A 27,537-nucleotide genomic window follows, 5' to 3' on the forward strand; every position below is an offset into this window, starting at 1 on the left:
TAACTCTAGTACCCAACTCTCATTGAAGACCCTTCCAAAAGCTAGACACAAACCTTGTGTCTCGATCGGAAACAATGAATAAAGGAACACCATGCTTTGAAATGATCTCATCTACATACATCTTTGCCATCTTGGTTAGTGGTACATCTTGTCGTGTTGCCAATAAATGAGCACTCTTCGTCAACCTATCCACAATAACCCATACCATGTCGTTTCCCTTTGGTGTTCTTGGTAGCTTGGTCACAAAATACATGGTGATATGATCCCATTTCCATTCTGGAATCTCCAACTACTGTAACAAACCATATGGCTTTTTGTGATCAGCTTTCACACGTGCACATGTCAAACATCTTTCAACAAAATGAGCAACTTCTCCCTTGATGTTTGGCCACCAATAAATAGGCTTCAAATCTGCATACATCTTTGTAATACCGGGGTGAACCGAATATCTTGACCTATGGGCTTCTTCAAGGATCAACTCCCGGTTACCACCAAGCAATGGTACCAAAATTCGACCCTTATAGGTTTGTAATCCACGACTGTTCATTTCCATGACAAGGCGCTTCTTCTTCTTACCGATACTTTCTTTGTCAACATTCTCTTTCAGAAGAGCCTTATCCTGGGCTTCCTTGATGCGCTCAAGCAAACCAGACTTAGCTTGGACAACCATACTCATCAATTTGCAAGAAGAATTCTGCACCTTCTGACTTAATGCATCTGCAACAGCATTAGCTTTACCAGGATGATATTTAATCTCACAATCATAATCTTCCATAAGTTCCATCTATCTTAGTTGTCTTACATTCATATCTTTCTGAGTAAACACATATTGCAAACTTTTATGATCAGTGTACAATGTACACTTAGTGCCATATAAGTAATGCCTCCATAGCTTCAATGCAAACACCACATCAGCTAACTCTAAATCATGTGTTGGGTGGTTCCTTTCATGAGGCTTTAAATAACGTGAAGCATATGCAATGACTTTGTCCCTTTGCATAAGAACACAACCCAAACCTGAAATAGAAGCATCACTATATACAACAAGATCATCAGTACCTTCTGGTAAGGCGAGGAAAGAAGCTTCAAATAACTTTATCTTTAACGTTTGAAAGTCCTTTTCTTGAGCTTCAGTCCACACATACTTCACTCCTTTCTTTGTCAATTCGGTCATCGATTTAGCTATACGAGAGAAATCTTGTATGAACCTTCGATAATAGCCCGCTAAACCAAGAAAACTCTTGATTTCCGTGGGTGTCTTTGGCTGTTCCCATTTGGAGACAGCTTCAATCTTTGCGGGATCAACTTTAATACCTTCAGATGAGATGACATGCTCGAGAAACTGAACTTCTCGAAGCCAAAATTCACACTTTGAGAACTTTGCATATAACTTTTTCTTCCTAAGAACGTCAAGAACGGCTCTTAAGTGCTCACGGTGCTCAGCTTCAGACTTTGAATAGATAAGAATATCGTCAATGAAGACAATCACAAAATGATCTAAGAATGGACGACATACCCGATTCATTAGATCCATAAAAGCGGCGGGAGCATTTGTCAACCCAAATGGCATGACAAGAAACTCATAGTGCCCATACCGTGTACGAAATGCTGTCTTGGCTACATCTTCCTTTTTGACTTTTAATTGATGATAGCCGGACCGCAAATCAATCTTTGAGAAGTAAGAAGCACCATGGAGCTGATCAAAGAGATCATTAATACGTTGGAGAGGATACTTATTCTTAACCGTTCGTTTATTTAGCTCACGGTAGTCTATGCACATGCGCATAGAACCATCTTTCTTTTTGACAAAGAGAACCGGAGCTCCCCAAGGCGAGGAACTTGGACGTATGAAACCTTTATCAAGTAGATCTTGGAGCTGAGACATTAGATCTTTCATTTCTGTAGGAGCCAAACGATATGGTGCTTTTGCAACAGGAGTAGCACCGGGTAGAAGATCAATCTGAAACGTGACCTCACGATTGGGAGGAATACCGGGAAGATCATCAGGAAAGACATCTAGAAATTCAGAAACCACATCAACATTAGAAACAAAAGGTTTCTCTTTTCGTGCATCAATAACATAGGCAAGGAAGTGGTTCTTATTCTGTCGAATACATTTGAGAGCCTTCATCAAATTAATGATCTTTAAACTCCCTTTCTTCTTATCTCCATAAACTGAAATAACTTTACCATCCGAAGAAGAGAAACGCATGATCTTTTGGGAACATATAATATTAGCATCATGTTGAGATAACCAGTCCATGCCAATCACCACATCAAACCCAGCAAGAGTAGTAGGCAATAGCTGAACCGAAAAGGAACGACCTTCTATCTCTATGGAACAATCATCGTAACCCTCATGAATGTTACAAATAGTACCGTTAGCAATTTCAACTTCTATAGAACAATTCAAGGGTGTAGTAACTTTATCGATCTTAGAGGCAAACAAAGTAGACACAAAAGACCTATTCGCACCCGAATAAAAAAAAAACAGAAGCAGGTTTTGAATTAACAAGAAAAGTACCGCTTACTACCCCATCGTTATCCTTGGCAGCTTCAACTGTCATCTGAAAGGCTCGAGCTTTAGGCTTTTGGGCAGCCGTCTTCTTTCCATCATCTTTTCCTTGTGGGCAATCCTTGATGAAATGACCGGTTTGGTGACACCGGTAACACTTTGGTTTGTCTTTGCATTCTGAAGTAGGATGACCCGTACCACCACAAGTATCACACCTTCAGGTTTTATCTGAACATGGACCCGAATGAGGTGCTTTACAAGTACCACACCAATTCTTCGGCTTTGCATTATTGCTGCCCCCACCCCTTAAAGATGAACCTTTCTTGAACTTCCTATTCGACCCATTTGATCCATCATGCTTCCTTTTTGAACCTGATTGCTTGTCATCATTAGCTTTTACTGCAACCTTTTCACTCTTGAAGTCATCATCCAGTCTCTTGGACTCCTTAATCGCAGCAGACAATGTAGTATGTTGCCTACAAAGACCACGATAACTAGCAGGGAGACCATCACAATAAGCTTCAACCTGATCAACATCTCTACGAACCAAATGACCAACAAACTTATGCTTTTCCATAAATGAGTGAGCATACTCAGTTATGGCACCGGGCTTAGCGGTTAAAGCTCTAAATTCCTTCTCAATCAACCTCAACTCATGAGTACCTACATATTCTTCCAAAAACTTCTCCTTAAATGTTCCCCAAGGCATAGCAGTTAGCACCTTAGGAGTCAAAGAAATAGTAGTAGCCCTCCACCAATTACGAGCATTCTTCTTTAACATACGGGAAGCACACAATACCTTCATATCTTCAGGGCAATAACATGAAGCAAACACAACCTCGATATCATCCAACCATTCCATGGCACCCACAACATCTTGAGTTCCATCAAACGCTTTTGCATCACACTTCTGAAAGCTCTCATACTTAAAGTTATTAGCACGAGGAGCAATCACAACACGAGGCTCCACTATATTTTCAACACCATTTCCATCAGCAACATTTTCTGGAGCAACCTGTGACCTTACCATGGATGGTTCAGCACGGTTTAAGCGGTTGGAATAGTTTCCATCAGTATGCTCATCCTGATGCAAGCTAGCTTCCTTTTCAGCTCTCACTAGGGGAAGTTCTTGTTCAGTTCTTTGTAGTTGAACTCGCATTGCCCTTATTTCTTCAAACATTTGAGCTTGAGTCAGAACCTATTCAATAACCGGGTTTGTTCGTTCATTTTCGGATCTAGTGGGTTGTTCACCGGGATAAGGACTTCGAATAGGCGGTGAGTTACTTGAATTTCCAGCCCCATTTCGGTTAATAAGAGCGTTACTAGCGGCAGCTCCAACACGTTGACTAGTAGCACAAGTGTTAACCATTTTGTCTACAACAAAATGACGATGATTAGAGATGAATCGATTAAATTCAAAAGAGAGGTTAAGGCCTACTTAGCAACATAAACATATCATAACATATTCAAGCCTCTAACCTACACTCACAGTCATCCCAACCCATTCAACAGGCATTTCATCATAAAGCTGGAGCATCACTACTTAAGCCTATCATGTCTCATACGGTTTAAGTCCAAAATCCTAAGGTCTTGGTCGAATTTTGGTTCACTTAAACCATTGCTCTGATACCAACTTGTAACACCCATCGTTTAACTTGGCCAAACGACGTTTAAAATAAGCGGAAAGGATCACTTTTGAAATCTGCCCCATCCGTAACGGATGGTACCTTTAAAATTGGTGTTACTATTAAGCATAATCAAACCAATAAAAGTAAATCCAAGTATGGCACCAACATAAATGCCCATTATTACAAGTCTTAAACATAATCAAAATAGTCGAAAACATAAGGCTATAAGGAAGTCTATGCATTAAATGTCTTTGCTAAGCTTCTTTATTCTTTCTACCCAAGTCTCACCAAGCTAACCTTTGCCTAGCTCAATCTTGAATATCCTGAAGGCATAACATTTTCAAAGAACAAGTGTTAGCTAATAAAACTTGCTAAGTAAGATAACATAGATTTAAAACATTTTCCAATTAAATATATTAACAAAATCTGCGTTTTAAGTTAATATTACATACATACATAACAACATAACATACACTTTAGGTTCATCATGTCCTAAAATGTGCCTACACTTTCTTTCTTTATCTCTCTTTCTTTATTTCTTTGCCAAGACGTAGGCTAAGTGACTTACGCCACTTACATAGGGATGTGGGGTTGTGTGTAGGCGGTCATAGACCGTACATGGAGTCATCACACCCGACATGATGGGTAAACCATAAGGTGGTCCATCGGCGTCGTTAAGGAAAGACGAAGTCATTTCCAACTGAATAAACCGTTTATGCCTTTACGCATTGGTGGTTAGTTACTCCACCCGGAATACTCAAACGTAACTATGCCACGGGAGGTATCATGATTCCCATACCACGTGACCACGTGCGCACCAACTCCGAGGAGTTAGCACGGGTTAAGCTTAACACAAGACTTTACATATTGCTCGAGACTTTAATCTTTATATTAGTTTAGGTTACACTTTCACCTAAGCTAATCACATATCATCTTTTACTTTAGGGCCCATAACGTGCACGTGACATGGCAATTCTATCATAAGTCTAGTGAGTAGGTGTTCAAGCCATGTATACAAACATATAGCATTATCACTTCATCTTTTCATGATCACATAACATAAACATTTCATCATTTCATAACATGTATACTTACCTCACACCTTTGCAACCTGCATAAGTATGTCATACATCATAAATGGTAAGTATAGTATCTCTAAGCAACCTGCCATAGTCACCCATAAACATAAAACGTGCATACATATTCAATTGGAAGGTTTAACTTATGAAAACGTGTTTTGTTGTACCATCAGGTGACAAAAGATGTTATCTTACCTTGGTACAGCTTAGCAACCAGTTATGAGTATCTTACAGTGCTTGCTAAGTGCTCCCGACTACCTAGAATGAGTACAAGATCGACATATAAGCTAAACGAAGTGTTTTGTGCAATCTGGGTATCAGGTGCGTCACACCTCCCTAGTGGTGCGTCGCACCAATCAACTAAAAACTCAGATCAGATACAGGTGCGTCGCACCAACCCTTGGTGCGTCACATATCGAGCTCCATTGAAAATCCAAAATTCCAACCTGGGCAGTGGTGCGTTGCACCACCCATTTGGTGCGTTGCACTTGGGGTGTCTACCAGCAACTCAATTTTTAAACTTGCTCTAAACGATTCCCATTCGATCTCAAACCCTTAGCCCGACCTGGGGACATAAAATTGACCTTTTTAATGATACTTTTGATGACTCAAATCAATCAATTGATCCTTTAATCATTGGCTAACATATAGCAATCGTTTGATCACCCAAAAACATGAAATCGACGATCAATCAACTATTTAACCCAATCCAAACCCTATGGCCTGGATCGAAATCACTTGCATAACATATATGATCAGATTTCAAAGGGAATTTACCTATATTACTTGTAGATGACTTAGGGGATTCAAGATCTTAACAAGACTTAATCAATACGGTACGGAACAATGAAATCTTGGAGGGAACTTTGCTTTGGAGAGGAAGGGGATCAGCTGGGTTTCTCACGCACAAGAGCACAGAGTTTATGACAATTAGGGCAGCCTAATTGCCTTCTAACCCCTGGCCAACAACCCTTTAAGTTACACTTAGGACCCCTTAACTTATAAACTTGACTTTCTTAGCTTAAACTTCTATCGGGAGTCTTAACATTCTACAAGCACTTAATTACTTAACTTTACTTCAATTACTTTCATTAATCGTCATATTAAACATATCATAATAAACACATATGCATTTATTCACATAATCCCTTATAGGGCACATAAACATAACGGACCTAACGTTAACTAACGAAAAGTCAAATAGTCAAACATAAAATGTTCGGGATTTTACATAAACCCTAAAGCTTAATTGCTAACCCGAGGGGAAAGCTGCATTCTAAACCCTAAAAACCTAAAATCTAAACCCTAAAAACCTAAAAATGTTGAGGGTTCCCACTCTAGGGTTTAGGGTTTGAACGACTAACCCTCGACCTTCTAACCCTAGACCCTAGAGCGGGTATATGGAACGCTTTAGGGTTTAGGGTTTGAAGTCGTAAGGTTAGCCGGGTAACCCTACGACTTCAAACCCGAAACCCTAAAGCTTAATTCCTAACCCGGGTTCTAAAACCCTAAAATCTAAACCCTACATCATAAACCCTAAAGCTTAATTCCTAATCCGGGGTACAAGATACATTCTAAAAACCCCTAGAAAATCTAAACCCTAAATCATAATGGCTTAAATATATGGGCCAAAGGCCCAATAGTCTTTACATATATGATGAAGATTAAAGTATATTTTCAATCACATATTTGATGGAGATTAAATGCTAGAGTGTGCCAAAGGCCCAATACGTAAGGTGTTTCTAATCCAAAACACATTTTGTTTCGGTTTCGAGTATTCATACTTTGGTCATAAACAAGGTGTTTCTAATCCAAAACACATTGTGTTTTGGTTTCGAGTATTCATATAATGGTCGTACACAAGGTGTTTCTAATCCAAAACACATTGTGTTTCGGTTTCGAGTAGTTCCTACAATGTCCATACACATATACTATACAGCTCAACTATGCATCCATTACTAGAAAATACAAATATGCAAGAGAATGTATTGCTAATGAAGCAGAAGTTGACATATTAAAAAAAAACTTAAAGAAAGTATCCATTACTAGAAATTCAGCAACAAGCAATTTATAACAATCACATCCATCATTTTCCTAAGTCAACGTGCTATACAACTCAACTATGCATCAGGCTCAAAGGCTCAAAACCATCGGAAGACCTTTTCACTAAAAAGGTTCAAATCTAGAATGCAACAGCATTAAACCTGAACTACAAAATGATTTTAAACATAATCAAAGAATAATCTAACTAGAATTTACGTTGGTCCCTATTTTTTTGAGCTTCAATAACCAGGCCTCTAATTTCATTTTGGTCATAACTACTGATGAAGTCCTTAGAATGCTTGTTCATTTCGTGAGACAAAATCTTTGCTGCATATCGATGCCTTAGCCTCCTCAGTTTTACAACTTGTTCACCCAACTCACTTCGCAGAGTACAGCTCCAATTTTCATCAGGATGTCCCATAAAACATTCCATGTGGCCCCCTTTCCCTCAACAAATACAAATAAGTGAGGGTCTTTACTCTAATAACTCATAGGCGTCAACCTCTTGAAAATACACAAGCTCCTTATCATATTTTTGAGGTAATGCCCCCTTTGCCTGAACAAATCCAAATAAGACACATTGAAATGAAAAACCATAAACTAAAGAACACCATTACTGGAAGCAGAATGATATACGTACTCTAGCAAGCAGAGGTTTGTTTTTTCTTATCCGTTTCTCCTTGTCAGGTCCATAATTAACAAACGCAGCAACTACAATACTTGTCCGCCCTCTGCAAAACATATATTGATGGTTAAAACTTCCGTAATTTTATATACATTGATTGATTCATAAACTAGAACGTCATGAATCTATCTCCATGATAGAACTTTATCTAACAAATGATAGAACTTTAATTATCGGCTCCTCAATTGCTGATCACTTCGGCTCTTAACATACCTTCAAAAACAAGTGTCTAGCCATTAGTTAGAAGGTTATAGTGTTGGGGATTACGCTTTCAAGTTCAAGACTGCAAGATGATTAGTTTATAATATTATCGTACGAAACTGATTCTGGTTGCTTGTAATTAGTTCTGAAGAATCAGTTCAGGAGTAGCGGCAACAAAAATGAGACTGATTGTTAGGCTAGTTACCTACCAAGTTATCAAACGACTATAATTGGCCACACACTTGACAGTTTAGCACAACTTCAACGATCATATAAAGTTCAACAAAAATGATCTGACCACTGAAGTTGGCAAAGGAAGGGAGGATGTTCCTGAAGGAGTTAAGGAAGTCCTTGCAACTGGGCTTTCTCCAGATGATCTCTCCATACTCAAACAAATCTTAAAGAGTTAAGAGCAGACAAGTGGCAATGTTATGACTCAGTCTCAGGAGATCAATCATCTGTGGAGGACAGTTCGCATGATCTGTGGAGTCTTCAAAGAGTGCAAGACAATGCAATCATGGCAGCCTCTAGATCGCTTGCCCTCTAGTCATGCAGATTTTGAAGCTATCAGGCAAGGACTAGATGCTGCCAAGGGGGAAAGGTCTGTTCATGCCCCTCGCACTCTTGTGGAGACTTCAGGTAAAGGAAAGGAGATAGTGGTAGCTACCAGTACTGAGGCTGGTGAGCAGGAGTTTGAGGTGTTTGATGATGTAGTGAAGGGGGGTATTGATAAGGGAAAGGCCACATATCCATCTAACAACAACCAAACAAAAAATTATTCGTAAAATAACATAAGTTAATCAAAGTTATGTGAATCATGAATTAAGTTTATATAATCCAAAAACACAGTATGTTTGGATGAAAACACATAGAGATTCAACAAAAACATATTCCAAAATAAAAAAAAAAACAACAAACGAATTCATAGTGTCACTTGGAACAAACTTCATACAGATTATACAGACAACACATAGATTACACTTACCGTTAACAAAAAAACTCGATGACGTCAGAATTATAATAAAAAAAATCACATAAATAACCTAAAAAAATTAAGTTTAAAAAAAAAAGAGTAATCAGATTATACTTACTAGAATTGGCTGAAGATTTGATCGAAGTTAATTATGGTTTAACCTTCATATTTCGTTGTTTCCAAGCCCTAGAATATTCCGTTCAAATTATTGTTGATTATGAGATTTGAGATAAGATTAAAAACGATTATAAATGATTAACGGCGACATCGAACGGAGAAAAGACAGCGGTCGAAGAATAAAAAGAGGCCGGAGAAGAAAGGTCAGTCAGGGAGGAAAGAGAATTAGGGTTAGAAAAATTTGAGATCTGAAAGAAATGAGAAAAGTGAAGGTGTTTGGGTTTTGTTTAAGGAGTGAAAAGACAGATATACCCCTCCGTGTTAAAATTGTTTTTATGAAGCAACTTCTAATTTGGGTCGTAGATCTTGGTTGATGGATGGCCAGGATCTATTTTTTGGTTTTCTCACAAAAAAAAAAGTTTGTAAATGATCTTTTCACATATAAAAGAAGTGAATACTATAAGGTTGTCCTATATCAAAGCTTGGGTATGAAACCTCTCACATACTAATTTTTTAATATTTGGTATATAATTAATAAATCATATTGCCCTATGAATTTTATGGGTTAAAAAATGATATGAAGAATTTTATACCTAATATATTCACTTCCCCTATCGATGAAATTGATATATATATATATATATATATATATATATATATATATATATATATATATATATATATATATATATATACTAGTTTAAGCACCCGGTTAATATTCGGATAGTATTAAGATAACTTGCTATAGACTTATATAGTTATAGAAATTGTTTAAATATAAAAAACTTAATAAACATATCATTCAAGTTTATTTTAATACATAATATAAATATAAAAGTTCAAAATAAAAAAACGATATACTAATAATAATTTCAAAATGTGAGTAAATAACAGAAATAATTAACACTTCTAGACTTGTTATTTATGTTTTGTTTTAGCTATATACACCTTAAAGCTATAACTAATGTGCTTAAAAAAATATACTTTTCATATCATACGCATACTTTTAAATTTTAGGTTCAGTTACTATTTTATACAATTTAACTACAAATTCAAGTTAGCAAAGAGTCAAAGACTCATTTTTTATTAGGATAGGAAGTTTCGTATGTCTCAATTTAGTAAATTGCAATTTCTTTAAATTAATTATTTAGTATTTTAAGTTCTATATATATGATATTTATATGATTTGCATCAGTAGAAAGTCGGTCGAAACTAACAAGCCATATGTTGGTTAGTTATATACTATTTATTTACGACATCATAATTAATAGTGTTTAGAATAAATTTGAGAATAAATGAATTTTAGATGTGTAAGCTTTTCTTAAGCTAAATTTTAAGATTGGACTTCAGTTTTATATATATCTATATTATATTATAAAGCAAAAAGTTTCTAAATTTTCAACATTGAATTTAAGTTTTCAATATTGATTTTAAGTACCTTTCCAAAATGTCCCCCTATCATTTTTATATTTAATTAAAATAACTATATTACCCTTTCCCTCTCCTCAAATCTCAACCAATCATTTTTTTTCTCTCTCCTTCATAAATCATTTATTCCTCAATTTCATTCAAAATCTTTTATCTCAAAAACCGTACATCAATAAATCATAAAAATATGGGTGTTCTTAAAATTTCATGCTCTTTCATTAGAGATGTCATTCGATATACTTTCGACAAATTTTTAAATTCCAATGCGGATCCCGTACGGCTAAGGCATTTGGCTATCACACTCTATGACCTATCACTTCCTATGACCTATCACACTCTATGACCTATCAACCCATCATTTCACCGTCGCAACACACGGGTACTTGCTTTCGTATATATATATATATTATATATATATATATATATATATATATATATATTGAAAAGTTATTTTAAAAACTCTTAAAAAGTCAAGAACCTTTGAGAACCTTATAAAAAAATCATCACCCTTAAATCTTTAGATCAATGGCTTAAAATAAATATGCATTTTCGTAATTAACTAAAAATCTGAATATCAAATATATTAATGAAAAAGAGTAGTCAACAAAATTTGAATTAAAACTATTTGCTAAAAACATGGAATCAACAATACTGAATAACATTAAAAACGGATTCCGGTTATATATTGAGGCTATAAAGGATAACCGACGGCAAAGCAATATGCATCAACAATAGAGAATCATCAAAATTGATAAAGAAAAATTCATCCCATTGAATTACTCGATTAGATGGTAAAAGTGTGAAACGTGGCCATTCCATGTTTTATTTTTTTTTTTGTTTTATTTTAGTTTTAGATTAGTTAGTAAAAGTTTGTGATGTCCCCAGCCTACAATTTTTTTTTTCTCATATTGAGTTTAGTAATTTACTTGTTTTTTCATGACGTTAATTGTTGAGCACATGTATGCTATGATGATCATATGTATGCAAACATTTTGTAAATGAATGTTTTATGAGATTAATTAGTTTTTGATCACATGTGTAGTACGGTGAATATATGTATGCAAGTATTTGTAAATGAATGTTTCATGAGATTAGTTGTTGATTACATGTGCACGAATAATCACGCATACAAGTTTATTATAAAAGAGTGTTTCACGGGATTAGCTACTCATATGTACTACGTTCATGGGATTATTTGTTGATCACATGTGTACAAACAATCACGGATACAAGTATTTAAATATTATCATGTTAGTATTTAATTTTTGTTACGGATAGGTATTAATCAATTTTAAAATTTAAAAACCAATAGGAAGTTGCTAAAGAATAAAGTTTTAGTTAAATAAAAAAACAATCAATTTTGTTCCTAAAAATGTGGAAATGCTACAAACAAATCGGCTTAGGACGTTTCAAAGAAGGTAATTTACAAATTTACTATTATACACTTACAATAAAAGTTCTTAAAGGTTCTTGTTTTTTGAAGGTTCTCAAAGTAACCTTTTATATATATTGATGGATGAAAGCTATGACACGTTAACATATGACATTAATAGACTCCAATGATAAAAAAAAAAATTAAATATAATTAAGAAAATAACTAGAAGCCACTTATAATGATGTAAAGACTGAAAAAAAAAAAATTTAAATAATAATTACGAAAAGTTATTTCTTAGAGTTTGCATTATAGCATAAACTTTTTTTTAAAACGGCAAAAACAATATCTATATATTAAAATAACAACAACCAACTAGCAAGATCCTAGAGGTTAAAGTACAAAGAACAAAGATACAACATTCTAGATAAACAACAAAGAACTCTATCTAAAACCTGTTCATAACTTTAACTGCTAAGATTGTTAAAAGGTTCAAAAACTTATGCCAATTACAAGAACAATACCAATGTAAAGGGAAAATAGGTAACCATAAAACGCGCAGCCAACTAACCATTATAAAGCGGGTCAACGATCCAGTTATCCTAAGTAAGATGCATCTTCCTGTCCCGACTACCAATCCACAAAAACGAGCTGTTAACAATGGAATTAAACAAGGAATGAGCATCTTCACGAGTGTCGTTATGAATCACACTATTCATCGCCTTCCAAATATGCCATCACCAAATAAAAAAAATGGCTTGAATCCTGTATCGACTTTTGGGTGGTTTGTCTAAGTTATCACACCAGTCCAAAATACCTTCTGGGGACAAACTTGGTATGTCGCATTTGAACCAGTCACAAAGTGGGAATCTGATGTCTTTATTTACTTCACAACTATCAAAAATATGCTCCATGAACTCGATTCCGTTATTACATATTTGGCACTTGAAATTAGTGACATCAACTCTTTTTCCATATAGATAAATAGATGTAGGAAGGCAGTCCCTTCTAAGTCTCTAAATGAAGATATTTACCTTATTTGGAACAAGTTTATTCCATATAGTTTGCTTATTGCTATTATTGGGGAGGTAATATTCATCCACAGTTTTACGCAAAACAGAAATAGAGAACTCACATTTATCTTTAAGGAGCCAAGTCCAACTATCAACATCATTGTTATTCAATTGTGATGGTAAACGACTAACCATTTGCTGCAGCGTATCTTTTTCCCTATCGAATCTAAGCTCCCTTCTCCAAGTCCAACTCCACTCACCATTCACCCATCGATTCTGAATTGTACAGCCCTTATCAACATCAAGTGCACATAGGTGCGGGTAACACGAAGCAAGAGTGGTGCTGTAGTATAAACTAACTCTTCCTTTTCAATAGTATTGTAGAAGTTAGAAACTATCAACGTTATATTTGAGTCATGTTGATTTAATTTGAGATCAAAATTTTCCTTTAAAATGCAATCATTATTATAACAACGTATTTTGTACATTGCGAGAAATATACGTTTTATAGTATACCTAAATAAAGTTTATTATGAAAAATTGAGCATAATGTTAAAATTAACTCTTAACACTTGTATGCTTTTTGGTATAACATATACAGAGTCGTCTAATATAAATTAAGGTTGTCAATACTCGAATTTATCCGAAAAATATCTTGAAACCGATCCGGAAAAAACCAGTTGTGAAATCTCGACCTGTGTACTTATTTTTTTTTTTTGGTCGTGGTCGGGTTGACCTTTTAGGTTAATAGGTCGACCACCAACTAATTTGATCCGATACCGCACAACTCATTTGATCTGAAATCAACCTGTCAACCCATATGACGTGAATAAACTGACTAACCCATTTGACCTGCCAACCCACCGACCCAAATAACCCGAAAAGGTTGAAATCAACCTACAAACCCATTTAGCCACCAACCCGGCTTTTTTTTTCGGTTGGTAATCAGGTTTTAGGTTGACGGTTTGGAAGGTCTAGGTTGACATTTCCAACTCAATTTTGATAACACGTCGGACTCGGATCGGATATCTGTAACCCGCCAATCAAAACCCATTATAATTATATTTATTTATTGTTTTATATAAAGTTATTTATCCATTCATTAGAAATTTGGATGTAAAATCATTTGAAGAAGTATGAATGTAAGAACACATTTAAAGATTGAATGTGCAAAGCAGATGGACTTGGGTTTTTGATACAATGATAGGAATGTGCAAAGCACGTGAGTTTACCTTTTATATGTTTTTTTTTAAGAGATTTATTAAAGAATTGTTTCTCCGTGTTTTTGTTTTTGAAGGCTAAACATCCTGCGAAATGAATTCCATACTAAAAACGGAGAAATTGGCCCATGTACAATCTGATTTCTCAGGAATTAATTTCTCCGTGAGTTTTTTCTCTTGTGGTCTTCCAAACAGGTGAAATGAAATGATTTCTATTTCTTAGCCCTCAATTCCTCCTACCAAACATGCCCTAAAAGGAAAAAGGAAAAGTCTAGTACAACATGTGGGTCCATCGAAAAACACTTGCCGTTATTTAATTTGTCACTATCATTTCTTACTAACTTTAGTTAGTAAGAAACTCATGACCATTGTGGTAATTTTATATTTTGACATACATCTTCAAATTTGACCAGTATAGTTATTTTTCCAATAAATAAATAATACCAATATTGTATGTAAATAGGGTTTAAGATTTACCTTGTGCCATGAAAAAACGAAATTGAAACCATAAAGCACCGTGTTTCCAAATCCAAACCGTACAGAACCGAACACAAGGTTTTAACATTATGATCGTACCTCAAGTTTTATGGCTACAACAGAATACTTGATAACCTTGGAATTCTTGTGTTCGACCAAAATAACTCAAAACCTCCGTCGGTAGAATTGCTTATAAAAAAACAGTAAGATGTCTTCGACTCTTCGTGCCCGACTCAAGTTCCGTTCGACTCAAAGTATGTGTCGGCTGGATAAAATAAAACAAAGCTAACGTGATGTTTTGAGAACAAATCTAACATGATATTCTAGAAAAAACTTTGTTTATAAAGGATATGTAAATTTAATATAAGAAAACAATCCGATTGAAAATAGACGTGGGCAAAATATCCGGTTTCAAAAAAATCGATTTGGATTATTTAGGAACTGGAACCGATTGGATCCGGTTCCACTTTCGGATCCAAAATTCCGGTTCCAAACCGGTTCCGGTGGAAACTTGAGAAAAAAAAAATCATGAATGAATGTTTTCAACCATTCATTCATCAAAGATATATAATTAAAGAATGACTAATAAATACATTAACTGATATTTATGATGATGATGATGGAAACTTGAGAAAAAGCTAAACGTGATCTTTCAAAAGAAAATCGTATATCGGCAGAAAGTTTTAGGGTTTTAAGAGAAAAAGTTGGAGAGATTAAAATGTAATAATATTAATAAGGATGTATTCATAGGCTTGAATAGATTGTTTACATACAGATAATATAATAATAAAAAATGTTATTATAATATAATAAAAATATGTTAGCCTTTTTAATGTTTTTACTCTATAGCCAACCTACTACAAACGTCCAAAAAGAGTGCAAGACTATAGTATATCTGCCTTATCTGACTCATCTCAGAAGGGCTAGTCTTAATCAACATCACATTAGAAAAAAAACCATCTTAGTATTAATTCCTCTAAATCCAACTTTATGCCCAATACTAATTTTAGACACACCTTTTATTTAATTATACACTCACAATTTTTCTTTTTTATTAAAAAATGGTTAAATCACTCGTCCTTGAGGAGACGAATGAGGAGGGATGAGTCCAAGGATTAGTCCAAGCCCGTGGTGTACAAGGTTGGACGAGTCCAAAAACTAGTCCTGGACGAATACATAAGGCACGTTCTAATAGTAATAGTAAAAGTACATCTTTTTCCATACCCTATATTTTTCATTACATGATGATTTTTTCTAAAAAAATCAAACTTAATTCACATATCACATATAAGATAATCGAATGTAAATAATAGATTGCTTCATGATAAAATAGTTTGGACGAAAAGAATCCTCAAATGACTAATGAGTCTTGACAATTATTATACAACTATATCTTGACTCTTAGACAATTATCTTCCAAAACACTTCATGCTCCCACAATCAGTCAGAAACTCCATGATCCCACAGTAAAAGAATCACCTACAATTCGTTGTCTCTTCTAACATTAAAGGGTCCAATACAAAATATTTACTTGCGTTTCATAAAATCATACCACAATAATTTTAGTTTTCTTCAAAAATATAATGAAATTTAGCAGTTTTCTTGAATAACTTAATATAAAGTTAAGATGGACTCTTATCGTTACGATTTTTTTAATAAAGAAAAGAAAGGAATGGAAAGAGAAAATATATAAAATGCATTCTTAAGATTTTTTTAAAAGGTGGAAAGGAGAGAAGATGGGAGGAGGAGGGGAAGTTACTTGCTTCAACATCTTCCCTCTTAAAATTAGGCTGATTTGTTTCCCTCTCATTTTCTTTCCTTTCTTCATTAACAAAAACTAAAGAATACCTATGCTTTAAAGGGGAAATGAACTAAAATAATCTAATATATTGATAATAATAAACCATTAAAAAGAAAACTAATATATTGATATACAATAAATATGAAGAACACAATGTCTAGCTAGTTCAAATATTGGTATACCCGCTCTCATCCAATTAGCCAAAGTGTTAGAGCTGCAAAACCATAAACTTAGAACAATTCACTCGAAAAGAGTTTACATATACGCATCAATAATGTTCAACCTTATTTTTCTACCTTTTCAAAATTAATCTTTCAAATTGTTTTCTTTTTCTTATCTTGACGATATCTTTCTAAGTTTTTTTTAGTTAAAAAAATATAGATAATAAAGTGCGATTGCTAGAGTACAAAATTGTGGGGGTTGCGACCGTTGCGTGGTAAAAGCAAATAAGTGATTAACATGCATCACACCAACCCCAAATATCTCTAGACTTTCTTATAATAAGACAACTACATTTAACCAGCTTCACATATTTTACTTTCCTTTTTTCATATATCTTCATAAATCCTCCTTCTGAACATCAAGTTTTCAACTTGGCAAGTCTGTTACATAGTTTTCAACTGAGCAACATAGAATTATTAAGAAAAATTTATATATAAAAAATACACATACATCAATTCATATAAAACTACATTACAATTAGTAGTAACTAGTAAGTTGGTCAAAAAAAGCAAAACACTAAAAAGGCAGATAAATAGATGCCTAAACCAGTAAACAAAAAAAGGATAATCATGACAGTTTCACTAACAAATACAACCTTATACATACGTACATCGACTCATTAGACAGTCAGTTTCATTAATTTCCGATACAAGGGAGCCATCTCCGAGGTTATGCTTTGTGGGCTGCTCTATCATCAGGGCCAGCAAGCGTTATCTGTTATTATAACCATTATTACAGAGTCAAATATATTATTCATATATTGCCATATTCAAGAGGAAAAGATATTTGAGTCTTACATTACAATCGAAGGCGAATCTTCGTGCTAACATAATGGCAGCATTTCTTTCTCTTTCTGATTCAAATCCCAATACAAATGACAGTCCAATCTTTGGTTGCCAGAACGAAGCTTGAGCTGCAGCATTTCCGCCACCCCTAACTCCGCATAGCTGAGTTTATTGGACATTAAAAATAAAAATATAATATACCAAACTATTAAGAAAACTATGTATATGTCTAGGATTATATACATGCAATTATCAACCAACTATAAATTAAGATATATAATAACAATTCTTATCTCAGATAATAAGATGCATCAATTACGTGTTATTAAGGATGTTTAGAGCAATTCCAAACAAACTATCATATCTATATCACATCGAACATAACTTTGATCCCACATTAACATTAATTCAAAAGAAAAACACATCCAATAATATCCATCTTGCTTATACTGTCATTGAAGTCAGACATACAAACTTGTTAATTTTCAATTTAAAAAGTTCCCAAAGTTTTTAAATTTAAAGAAGATTGATTCAACTAATTCAAAGATAAAAATCATTTTTAAACCTTTTCTAGTTTCAAGTTTGATCCAAACATGTCCTACTTGTTACCATTCCAAAACTGTGCATTTACAGCTGGATAATCAAATTAAAAAACATTTAGTCAAATGAATTGATTATGAATGCTTTATTGGGGAGCTTGTATGAAAAAGAGTTAAATATTTTGATTCTAAATGGAAAAAAACAGAACTTATTATAATTTTCTCCAATTTTTTTTTTCTTTAGGCCTCTGAATACTTTGAAAGGAAACTACGAGTCGGAAGTTGCCTGAAGTTTATTTATAATGCATCATATTAAACCATTTCTTCAAAAGAAAGGGAAGTAATGAAATCATATAACTTTTGAAGCCACCTAAATATATACTTTTTATTACATGGAGATAAAAGGTTTCATGGTTTCAATTGACTTGGAAATTATTTACAAATAATGTAAATGTTTCCAACTGAAGTTTTGTTCATGGAAGCTAACCTGCATTGTAGGCGAATAATATTCTTTAGCAACTGTTGTTTTTCCTTTACAAAGTTTCATCCTCATCTTCCCCACATGAAGTACATGAACAGACTCTGAAGGATGCTCATCCCCATTCATTTGGATTACAACTACCTGCATGCACAAACTATATATATTACAAATCATGTCTTTTTTCTTTAGTACTACATATTCCAGCAAATCATGTCCCTCGTGATGAGTTTAAGATAAAACAAACAAACTCAGATGGGTTATTTGTTCCATATATGATAAATTTCCAAAACAATAATAAAAACACACATGACATACATTAAATTCGGTTTCGTGCCGGCGCACCAATGCTTCTACATAGTTTCCTAGGCCTGCAGCTGTTTAACCATAACAATAATAAGATCAAAGTAGAGAAAGTGATCAATAAAGTTAACAAGTCTTTTCACCCGCATCAATAGACAAAAGATTTATCAGTTTATAGAAAGTCTCACTCTCATAATGATATCAGTTTACATTGTTTAACCAAGGCCTATCTAGCAAACTCCACCCAATTTCAGTCAACTTAATAATAATATGGTTGTTATTTTAGATGTATTCAAATAAAAATACCATGATTATTCAATGTAAATGGACACATTCATTATAGAATGAGAATACGAACTACATTTAATTTAAATATATTAAATTTTATTAAGTTAATCAAATGAAAGGTTCGTGTTATCTATGTTACCTAATAAAATCCAAATTGAAAAGACTCAATATATGAATCGTGTGTCAATAATGTGTACAAATTCGTACTATTGTTATGCATTAAATAAATTTTCGACGACTTATAGCATGTTTCTCTCTAAGCTATTTGTTTAATTTAATAGTTTGATAAACATGACTGAAATCAACCATTTATAAATAAATTAGTGAAATTGCCACTGCTACTGTAAAATATCAAAGACCAACCTGCATCAATGGGCTCGGATGTAGTCAGTGTAATCGTCTGACCATCTGAAATGACATCAACTTGCAGAACGCGGCCAACATCAGAGGGTTCAGGAGCATAAATAGATTTGGTGGCTCCTAATGAATTAGTGGTTAGATAAAAACAGTTTATTAACTCCCAATTCGATTACCACAGAACAATTACTAATCCATGATCAGAAGCTAAAAATGTAAACGGATACTAAAAGTGAAAAATAGTAAATAAACAAGAAGCTCCAAGTAATATTTGATCCACACACAGTGCATGAATAAAAATGAAATATGTATATTTTGCACGACATAATGAATTTGCTGATCAAAATTGGAACTTTCATATAAAGTATATAAGTGAGGAAGTAAATATTAACTCGCTTAATAAAACCAACGCTTCCATTAAAAGTTCAAAAAAGATTTTGTTAAAGACAACTAACTTCCAGAAGATTTATGAACAGAACTCCATTCCAAGAAAGAAGTGCCTTCGGGGCTGGGACCAGCTTCCAGCCTTCAAAATTTTGGGAAAATAAATATTATCTGTTTAAACTCAGAGACATCAATGATTTGGTCCACCGAAAATATTGGTGTGCAAAATAAAGTGGTACAGTGTATTCAGCGCAACTTTCCTATAACACTAGAATGATACGATTAACATATATAGTTTATTATAACCACAATATATGGACTGAAAATCTTCCTTTTCCTATATAACTAGGTGGGAATTGTTTAATCCAATTTGGATTCTAATGAGGTGATCCATGTCATCAATAATCTTAACTGGCACGAACTTTAGCTTACTTGTCATTTTTATAGAAATTGTTTATTTATTGTTTACTAATGAGATTTAAATTAGCTTACAACTTTAAAAAGTAAATTTCAATTCGAATTCAAAACCTATGTAGTCAATTTTGAATGTCAAACTTTCAATATTGAATTTACACTCATGACTAGAATGTACCTTTCAATTCGAATTCAAAACGATCAATGATCCAAATTGATCATTTATAATCTATAAATATTATGTATTATCACACAATCATTTCATTGAACGTGGTATAATTTTTTCTTGAATCGTGCATCGCACAAGACAAAACCTAGTATAATGCTAAATACCTGAGATACTTTCCCTGTTTCCACCTTCAGTTGTTAAACGGTACCACTGTATTGAACTTTCCGAAAGTTGTGGGGCTATATCAGAACATGGTTGAATCTGCAAATATGAACCTAAAGCATGTGTACCATCCAATTCAAACAAGTTGGATGCACTTTCATCTCCCCTCCTAGTGATTGCTAACTGAAACCAGAGAAAATAGAACAGGCAAATTAACAAGTAATTTGCTGGTACTTCCAAAAGAAAACTTCAGCATCTCTATTTTACACGTATACTAATTCATCCCTGCTCATCAGTAACCATCAAAAACATTTGATAGTATCAAGTTAGCTTAGAGAGCTTCCCAAAGGGCTAGTTCTCACTCTGATTTGCTTCGCTGATTCCTTTTATTTTCACTTATCGAGGGGTATCTTAGATAGGACGCATAGCACTTTGGTCAGATGTTATGTCAAATCAAACTTTGCACCTCATGTGGGGGAGGCGGTATAGTTTTAAAATATATCTAAAACGCAACAATCTAAACATAGTAAATTTATTTTACGGTTGCTGTAGAGAAACATAATGAACAGAAGAAAGGGCATAACAACTATTAGCAGATAACGCTACTTGTGTAGAAGAGCATAACAGTTATCAGCAGATATCACTACCTATGAACCCAAAAAAGAGCCCAAATGTGTTTTGTGCTGAGCAGATTAACTTTAGACTTCACATGCAGAAGGATATATCGTTGCATGGAAGTAAAGGATAACTACATTTAGCTAAACACGTATGTAACATAAAAACAAGTTTGAGATAAATCTTGAGAAAACCATGTCAACTTAAAATTCGCTAACCACGTATATCAGATGATGAGCAAGGGATACCATACAACAATAAATATGTGTCTTACCTTAAACCATAGCTTTCTTAATTTCATAGCGATATTGATTCATATAAAAAAATGATTATAACAAAAAAAACAATAACCTCTTTCTGGAGCTCTAATGAACGCTTGGATTTTTCAGCTAATTGAACTCGTAATGCTTGAAGTTCATGTTCCATGTCCATAACCTGCATATAGACATTAAAGAGAAAAGAAAACAGATGGTATATATCATGCTAATCTCTAGAAGTATCTCCAACTTAAAGAAATGTAAAATAATCTAAAACTGTTGGTTATATTTAAACATACATATTTTTTCATAAAACAATCTTACCCCTTACAAGTTGCTACCAATTTGTTAAATACTTGTTTCTCCTAACATAAACTAACTAATATATTACTTTTCCTTCGTTTTTTGGATCATGGATATAATGTTTTTTGTCAGATAAGTTGCCATAATTCACGTTTTTAGTTTACTGGGACATGTATCAGTATATGCACCTTGCTTGGCTGATGTAGCATTTTGATCCGTCTGGCTTCCTGAACCTCCTTCATCAGTTCTTCAATGTCCTATATATAGTATTAGATGCAATGAGCCAAATCAAACATATCATATATCTTTATAATACTTTAAACACTTGAAATGTCATATTTCTCAAAGTTCTTCATATCTCCACAAAAAACCAGTTGGCAGACATTCTTAGTCGTCACTGGTTCACTTATCTTCGCTCCAAGATTGGAGTCTCTAATGGTTCCCCAATCTTGCGGGGGCGTGATAACAATTGACCATCAGATCATGCCAGATATCAAGGAAATATCTAACATATATAAGATAGATTAAATCTTGGTAATCAGTTGTAATTCTGTCGTATATCTCCTACTTTCTCTCCAAACTACATGTATCTAAACCTTACAATCTTAAGAAAATATGTAATCATTCTTTACTGTTCAATGACTATTATAGGAACAAAAGAAGAGATGTTTTAGACATCTTTCCAGGTTTCGCTTTAAGGAAAATAAAACGGTAACCGTGCAATGCGGCGGATGGAATGGTGGTGGCGGTGACAGGTGGTGGTGGCGCGCCGCGGTGGCGGTGGTGATTGGTGGTGATGGTGGTGGTGGTGGCGGCTACGATTGGTGGTGATGGTGGTGGCGGCGACGAGTAGTGTAGGTTATTGATGTAATGTGGTTTTGATGAATTGTAGAATGTTCAAAGTTGAAAATGCTATTTGCTTTATAATATAGTATAGGTAGGTATAGATAGATAACTAGACTTTAGACCCGTGTTCAACACTCAACACGGGATTTATGATATTATCAATATTAGATCTTCATACATTTAATTTATAAAAGTTTATAATTTTAAAGATATACAGGTCTAAGTGTTATACTTTGCAAGTTGTAGTATAATAATCACAGGTTCGTGTCATTATTAGCTGATACTCATAATGTGATATAATGATGAAAGATAATAAAGAATTAAAATATAAACATATTTGTCATCATGTACTTGACATTCAAGTATATGTATTTGATCATAATGCGGGCCCATAACACGAATAGGTTTATTTTCAATCACGTGTCCTATGATAAATAGATAATAATTAGGATTGTTTTCATATTCTTTGATAACAATTAGGACTTTTGATTTGAGTGACAACTGTAACTTTAAAAAATTAAATATAAATAAACTTTGTAACTTTTTTTAAAAATTTTTTAAAAAAATCCCCTCAAGTTGATGGTTAAAAATAAATATAAATTAAGTATTTAGGGCTAAAAAGTGAAAATTAATAATGGAAAACGAAAAAGTGTAAATTAATGAGAATTTTTCTACAAGTTAATATAAATACTAATATAATAATGTATTTGGATAATGATTATTAGGATTTGTAATTTATACTTAATTAAAAAAAATCCCCTCAAGTTGATGGCTAACAATAAATATAAATTTTGTATTAAGGGCTAAAAAGTGTAAATTATTGATGGAAAACAAAAGAGTGTAAATTAATGAGAATTTTTCTACAAGTTAATATAAATACTAATATAATAATGTATTTGGATAATAACTATTAGGATTTTTAATTTATACTTAATCTAAATGATTACATAAGCGAAAGTTAATTTGATGAAATTGAGCGTTTTGATTGTTTAATACGAGTAAGTCATTAGTTCAACTGTCTTATATTTAGATTATGATTATGATTAAGATTAGTATAATATAGTATTGAAATTAAGATAAGATTAAGATTAAGATTAGAGTTTTTGGTTAAAAAGTGTAAATTTGTGATGGAAAATAAAAAGTATAAATTAAAGTTAACTTTAAAAAATCGAAAATTGTGATTGGTCAATAAGTAATTATTAAAGCAACTATGTTTATATGAAATTAAATATAAATTAAATTAGATATTAAATATGGAGATGTTGTATTTTGTTTGGGATTGGAATGAGATTGTAATAGGGAGTAGTCGTCCATAACTTCATATAGTGTCTATATTAAATTAAATATATTAAATTAGATACTTACATTTATAATTTATAGTTATCTAATGTAATAGTTATCATTAGTTAGATTTGTTCGATAGAGTTATATGTGGATATATATATATATTTAATTATATAATAAAAAGTCAAAGAAAGTCATAATTGAGAATTTGAAGAAATCCAAAGGTATGATTGGTCGATAAGTTATTAGAGCAACTGTGCTTTAGTATAATAAAAGATATAGTATAGATATGTAACAGAATGAATGAAAATAATCTTTAATTTATTTGTTGTCATTAGGACTAGACTAAAAAGTCAAAACTATTGCATGCAAGTATCTGAGCTTTAAACGACTACACTCCCTGGATCCTTGAAAATTTGGCTTTGTTCGACTCTAAAATCGAAGGCAAAATAAAAGTTAAAAAATAAAAGTGTTGTAAATATGTAACATTGTAACCTAAGTTCATAAACTTTATGGAATAACCACATAAGTTATACTAACAAAATTTTGACTCCATGTAGACTGTTAGACTGTCTGTAGAGACACCTTTTGCAATAGTCATGATCATGAAACATGAACAAAGGAAAAAGATTGTCCCCATAACTCAAATCAAACAAACCTGGGTTCCAGAAGCATGGGACATTCTTTCTTGCTCCTGAAGAGCTTCTTCCACTCTCTGTACTGCAGCTCTGGCATTCTCAATCTCAGTCCGAGCTAAAGCTCTTTCTTCATCAACAAGCTTTTTAGCATCTTCTGAAGCCTGCATAAAGTAAGAACAAGATGTTACACAATCTTTTATGAAGCACCAAGCAAATCAATCTTGTTCAACAACGTGGATTGGGCCAAGAATTGTTGTTCCCTGTCAATAATGAAGGTGTACTTGTAGAGGCTAATCAACCTCAAACGGATGTTCACAAACATAAAGGAACGAACGTTCACGAACAGATTAACGAACGTTCATGAACATAAATGAACGAAGGAGAGCTTTGTTCATGTTCTTTCATTTAACTAAACGAACAAATACACGAACATGAACACGGTCACGAACAAACAGTTCATTAACTGTTTAGCCCTATGGATGATTTACAGCCACAATATAGAGCAGCACCGTTTTAACTAAACGAACAAATACACGAACATGAACACGGTCACGAACAAACAGTTCATTAACTGTTTAGCCCTATGGATGATTTACAGCCACAATATAGAGCAGCACCGTTTTAACTTGGAACATGCGAAAATCAAATTTTTTTCTAAACTGTCCAAGTGTTGTTTAGGGCAACCTCAAGCTCTGTTTCTGGGACATGTGGTTAGTTTAGAGGGTGTTAAAGTCGAGAAAGCTACATAGGAAACTTATGACTTAGTAGCAGAGCAATTGCCAACGTTCCGCCTTGAGGTCAAGGCATATTACCGAGGGTATCAAAGTATTGTGTAATAGGAGACCTTGCACCTCTCGAATCGGGCCGATTATCTCAATCCAAATAAAAAGTTGTCTGCTTTTATCTTTGATCCTATCATCCTCCTTAACTAAGTAAAGGACATACTTGGTGTGCAGACTGTAGATTCGCCACTTTGTGTATGACTACTAGATAAAACATTGCAAAATAAATGCTATTCAAACTCCTCATCAACAAGTTATATAGGTTTTAGTGATATATATGTATATTCACTTGCATATACAAATTCAATAGCTTTATGTAAGATTTATCACTCACATTTAAGAAATAACATCTAAAAAGAGGCAACGAAGATAATACTAATGAAAATTTTCACAAACCTGCTGCAGAAAACTTGCAAGTTTCTTAACCTCAGCCTTTTCTTGAATCAACTCTCCCTCTCTCTGAGTCAACTGAACAGCTAAAGCTTCAACCTATAACGATGGGATGTCGATATGAATAGTTAAACATCACAAATCAATTACAGGGAAAGCTACTGAGAAACATGAACTAACCATAGAAATAGCCTCCTCTACATCATCTTTGTTTTTACCCACCACACGACCTCTAAGTGATTCGAGTGCATCCCTAAGTTTCTTTAAAAGAACATGTTTCTCTAAACAAGCTACATCCCGGAGTTTAGCCTGTTCCTCATTAGAAAACATATCTCAGAGTTTAAAATATATAAAAACAGGTTTCATTATCAAAAGATTAAATGAATTTCAACATCATGCAAACTTTGAACAGAATAAACCTCGTCAGACAATTTAGCAGCAGCAGCTAAACCCTTCTCAAATTTACTAGCTAAATCACGAACAGATAGACGTTTTTTTTGTTCTAACAACTGAGCAGTCTCTTTGGCTATGACTTCCTTCATAGAAACTAACTTCCCATTTCCATTCCCATTCTCAAGTTGGTCGTTAGCTCCTAATTTATAGTTGTTCGGAAAACGGGTAGAAGCAAACATCACATCTGCAGATACAGGTGGAATTGCCATGCTTCGCATTGTATAACTATAATCACGGCCTACTCTCGTCATATTTCTGGTTTATATCTTTCTCTGTAAAATCATCATAAGAAATAAGTTCAACAACGAAACAACCCTTATTTGTCGACTGATTTCAGATATAAACTCGTAGTAAAGCAGATCATTTTTCTTAGTCGTAATATAACGTAGAAACAAGGGGTCAGGCTTAATCACATCAACCTTTGCATATGGTATTCTTATGGGGTCAATATATCAAAATTTCATTACGTTACCAAAATATCGAAAAACTTTGCAGGGACAACTTTATTGTTCAAAAATATTAAATGAGTAATATGCAAGGTGAAATGAGAAATAACAAGGACACGGTCAAATAATTATATGTAAAAGATCACTGAAAAAACACAAAGAAATAAAAAAAACAGGATCTTTGCACAGTTGTTAAACAAACAAAACCCTAAAACTTCATTAAAACACACACACATATATATATATACACAACAAGAAAGGGTTCGATCAAGTGGTTAACACCCTAAACAGAGGTCAAAGGTTCGATTTTTATTCCTTTTCTACCTCTAAGTAGAACCTGGAAGCACCTCTATTCTATGGGGTAAGGCTGTCTAAGTTACCATCGTATATGGTAATAGTATATATATAATTTAATAATAGTTAAATGAAATAATAAAAAAGATGAATGCAGCTGTACTTACATGACATAAAAATGTAGGAAATGGAAGGAAGGAAGGAAATTGATGAGAGTGATAGATGTAGATATATAATGTTTCGGTTGGAAAGGAATAACAGTCAAATACATACAATACAAACAGTTAACTGAAAAAAAGGAATCCAACAAGAGTGACAAAGACAGATTTGGGAATAATATATAGTTAATTGATAAAAGTTTAGTTATTGTGATAATAATATTATAAGAAAAGTGAGAGAAGTGAGTATGAACCGTATAGATCATAACTTGAAAAACATTGTACATATCAATATTTTAATTTTTTTAATAAATGTTTAGCTTCGTGATTTTTATGGTTTAAAAAAAGGTATGTGAGAAGTTTTTCACCCAACTTAGGTGCCTAACAGCCTCATAATCCCTTCCCCCATTATTATTTT

General features: G+C 33.5%; 1 protein-coding gene across 1 annotated transcript; it reads right to left on the reverse strand.

Annotated features, from left to right (window-relative positions):
- Positions 1-17,187: 17,187 nt before the first annotated feature.
- Positions 17,188-27,224, reverse strand: LOC122603493 (stomatal closure-related actin-binding protein 1-like). Its single transcript, XM_043776207.1, has 13 exons — positions 27,129-27,224; positions 26,188-26,493; positions 25,949-26,077; positions 25,775-25,867; positions 24,617-24,757; positions 22,017-22,085; positions 21,620-21,703; positions 20,656-20,836; positions 19,531-19,647; positions 18,895-18,953; positions 18,586-18,720; positions 17,572-17,721; positions 17,188-17,488 (listed from the first exon to the last, which is right to left on the reverse strand). Exons 2-13 carry the CDS (start codon positions 26,470-26,472, stop codon positions 17,444-17,446), a joined length of 1,488 nt encoding a protein of 495 aa, XP_043632142.1. The 5' UTR covers positions 26,473-26,493; positions 27,129-27,224; the 3' UTR covers positions 17,188-17,443.
- Positions 27,225-27,537: the final 313 nt, after the last annotated feature.

Source organism: Erigeron canadensis, chromosome 6 (genome assembly GCF_010389155.1).
Source record: "Erigeron canadensis isolate Cc75 chromosome 6, C_canadensis_v1, whole genome shotgun sequence".
NCBI lineage: Eukaryota > Viridiplantae > Streptophyta > Magnoliopsida > Asterales > Asteraceae > Erigeron > Erigeron canadensis.

What these genes read in the sequence shown, in the direction of transcription:
- LOC122603493 (XM_043776207.1), bottom strand. Translation starts at nt 26,472, where the DNA reads ATGACGAGAGTAGGCCGTGATTATAGTTATACAATGCGAAGCATGGCA. An exon ending in TTGCAAGTTTTCTGCAGCAG is followed by an intron (nt 24,758 to 25,774) that starts GTTTGTGAAAAT and finishes TACTTTATGCAG; the next exon opens with GCTTCAGAAGATGCTAAAAA. An exon ending in GGCACGAAACCGAATTTAAT is followed by an intron (nt 18,721 to 18,894) that starts GTATGTCATGTG and finishes TTGTGCATGCAG; the next exon opens with GTAGTTGTAATCCAAATGAA.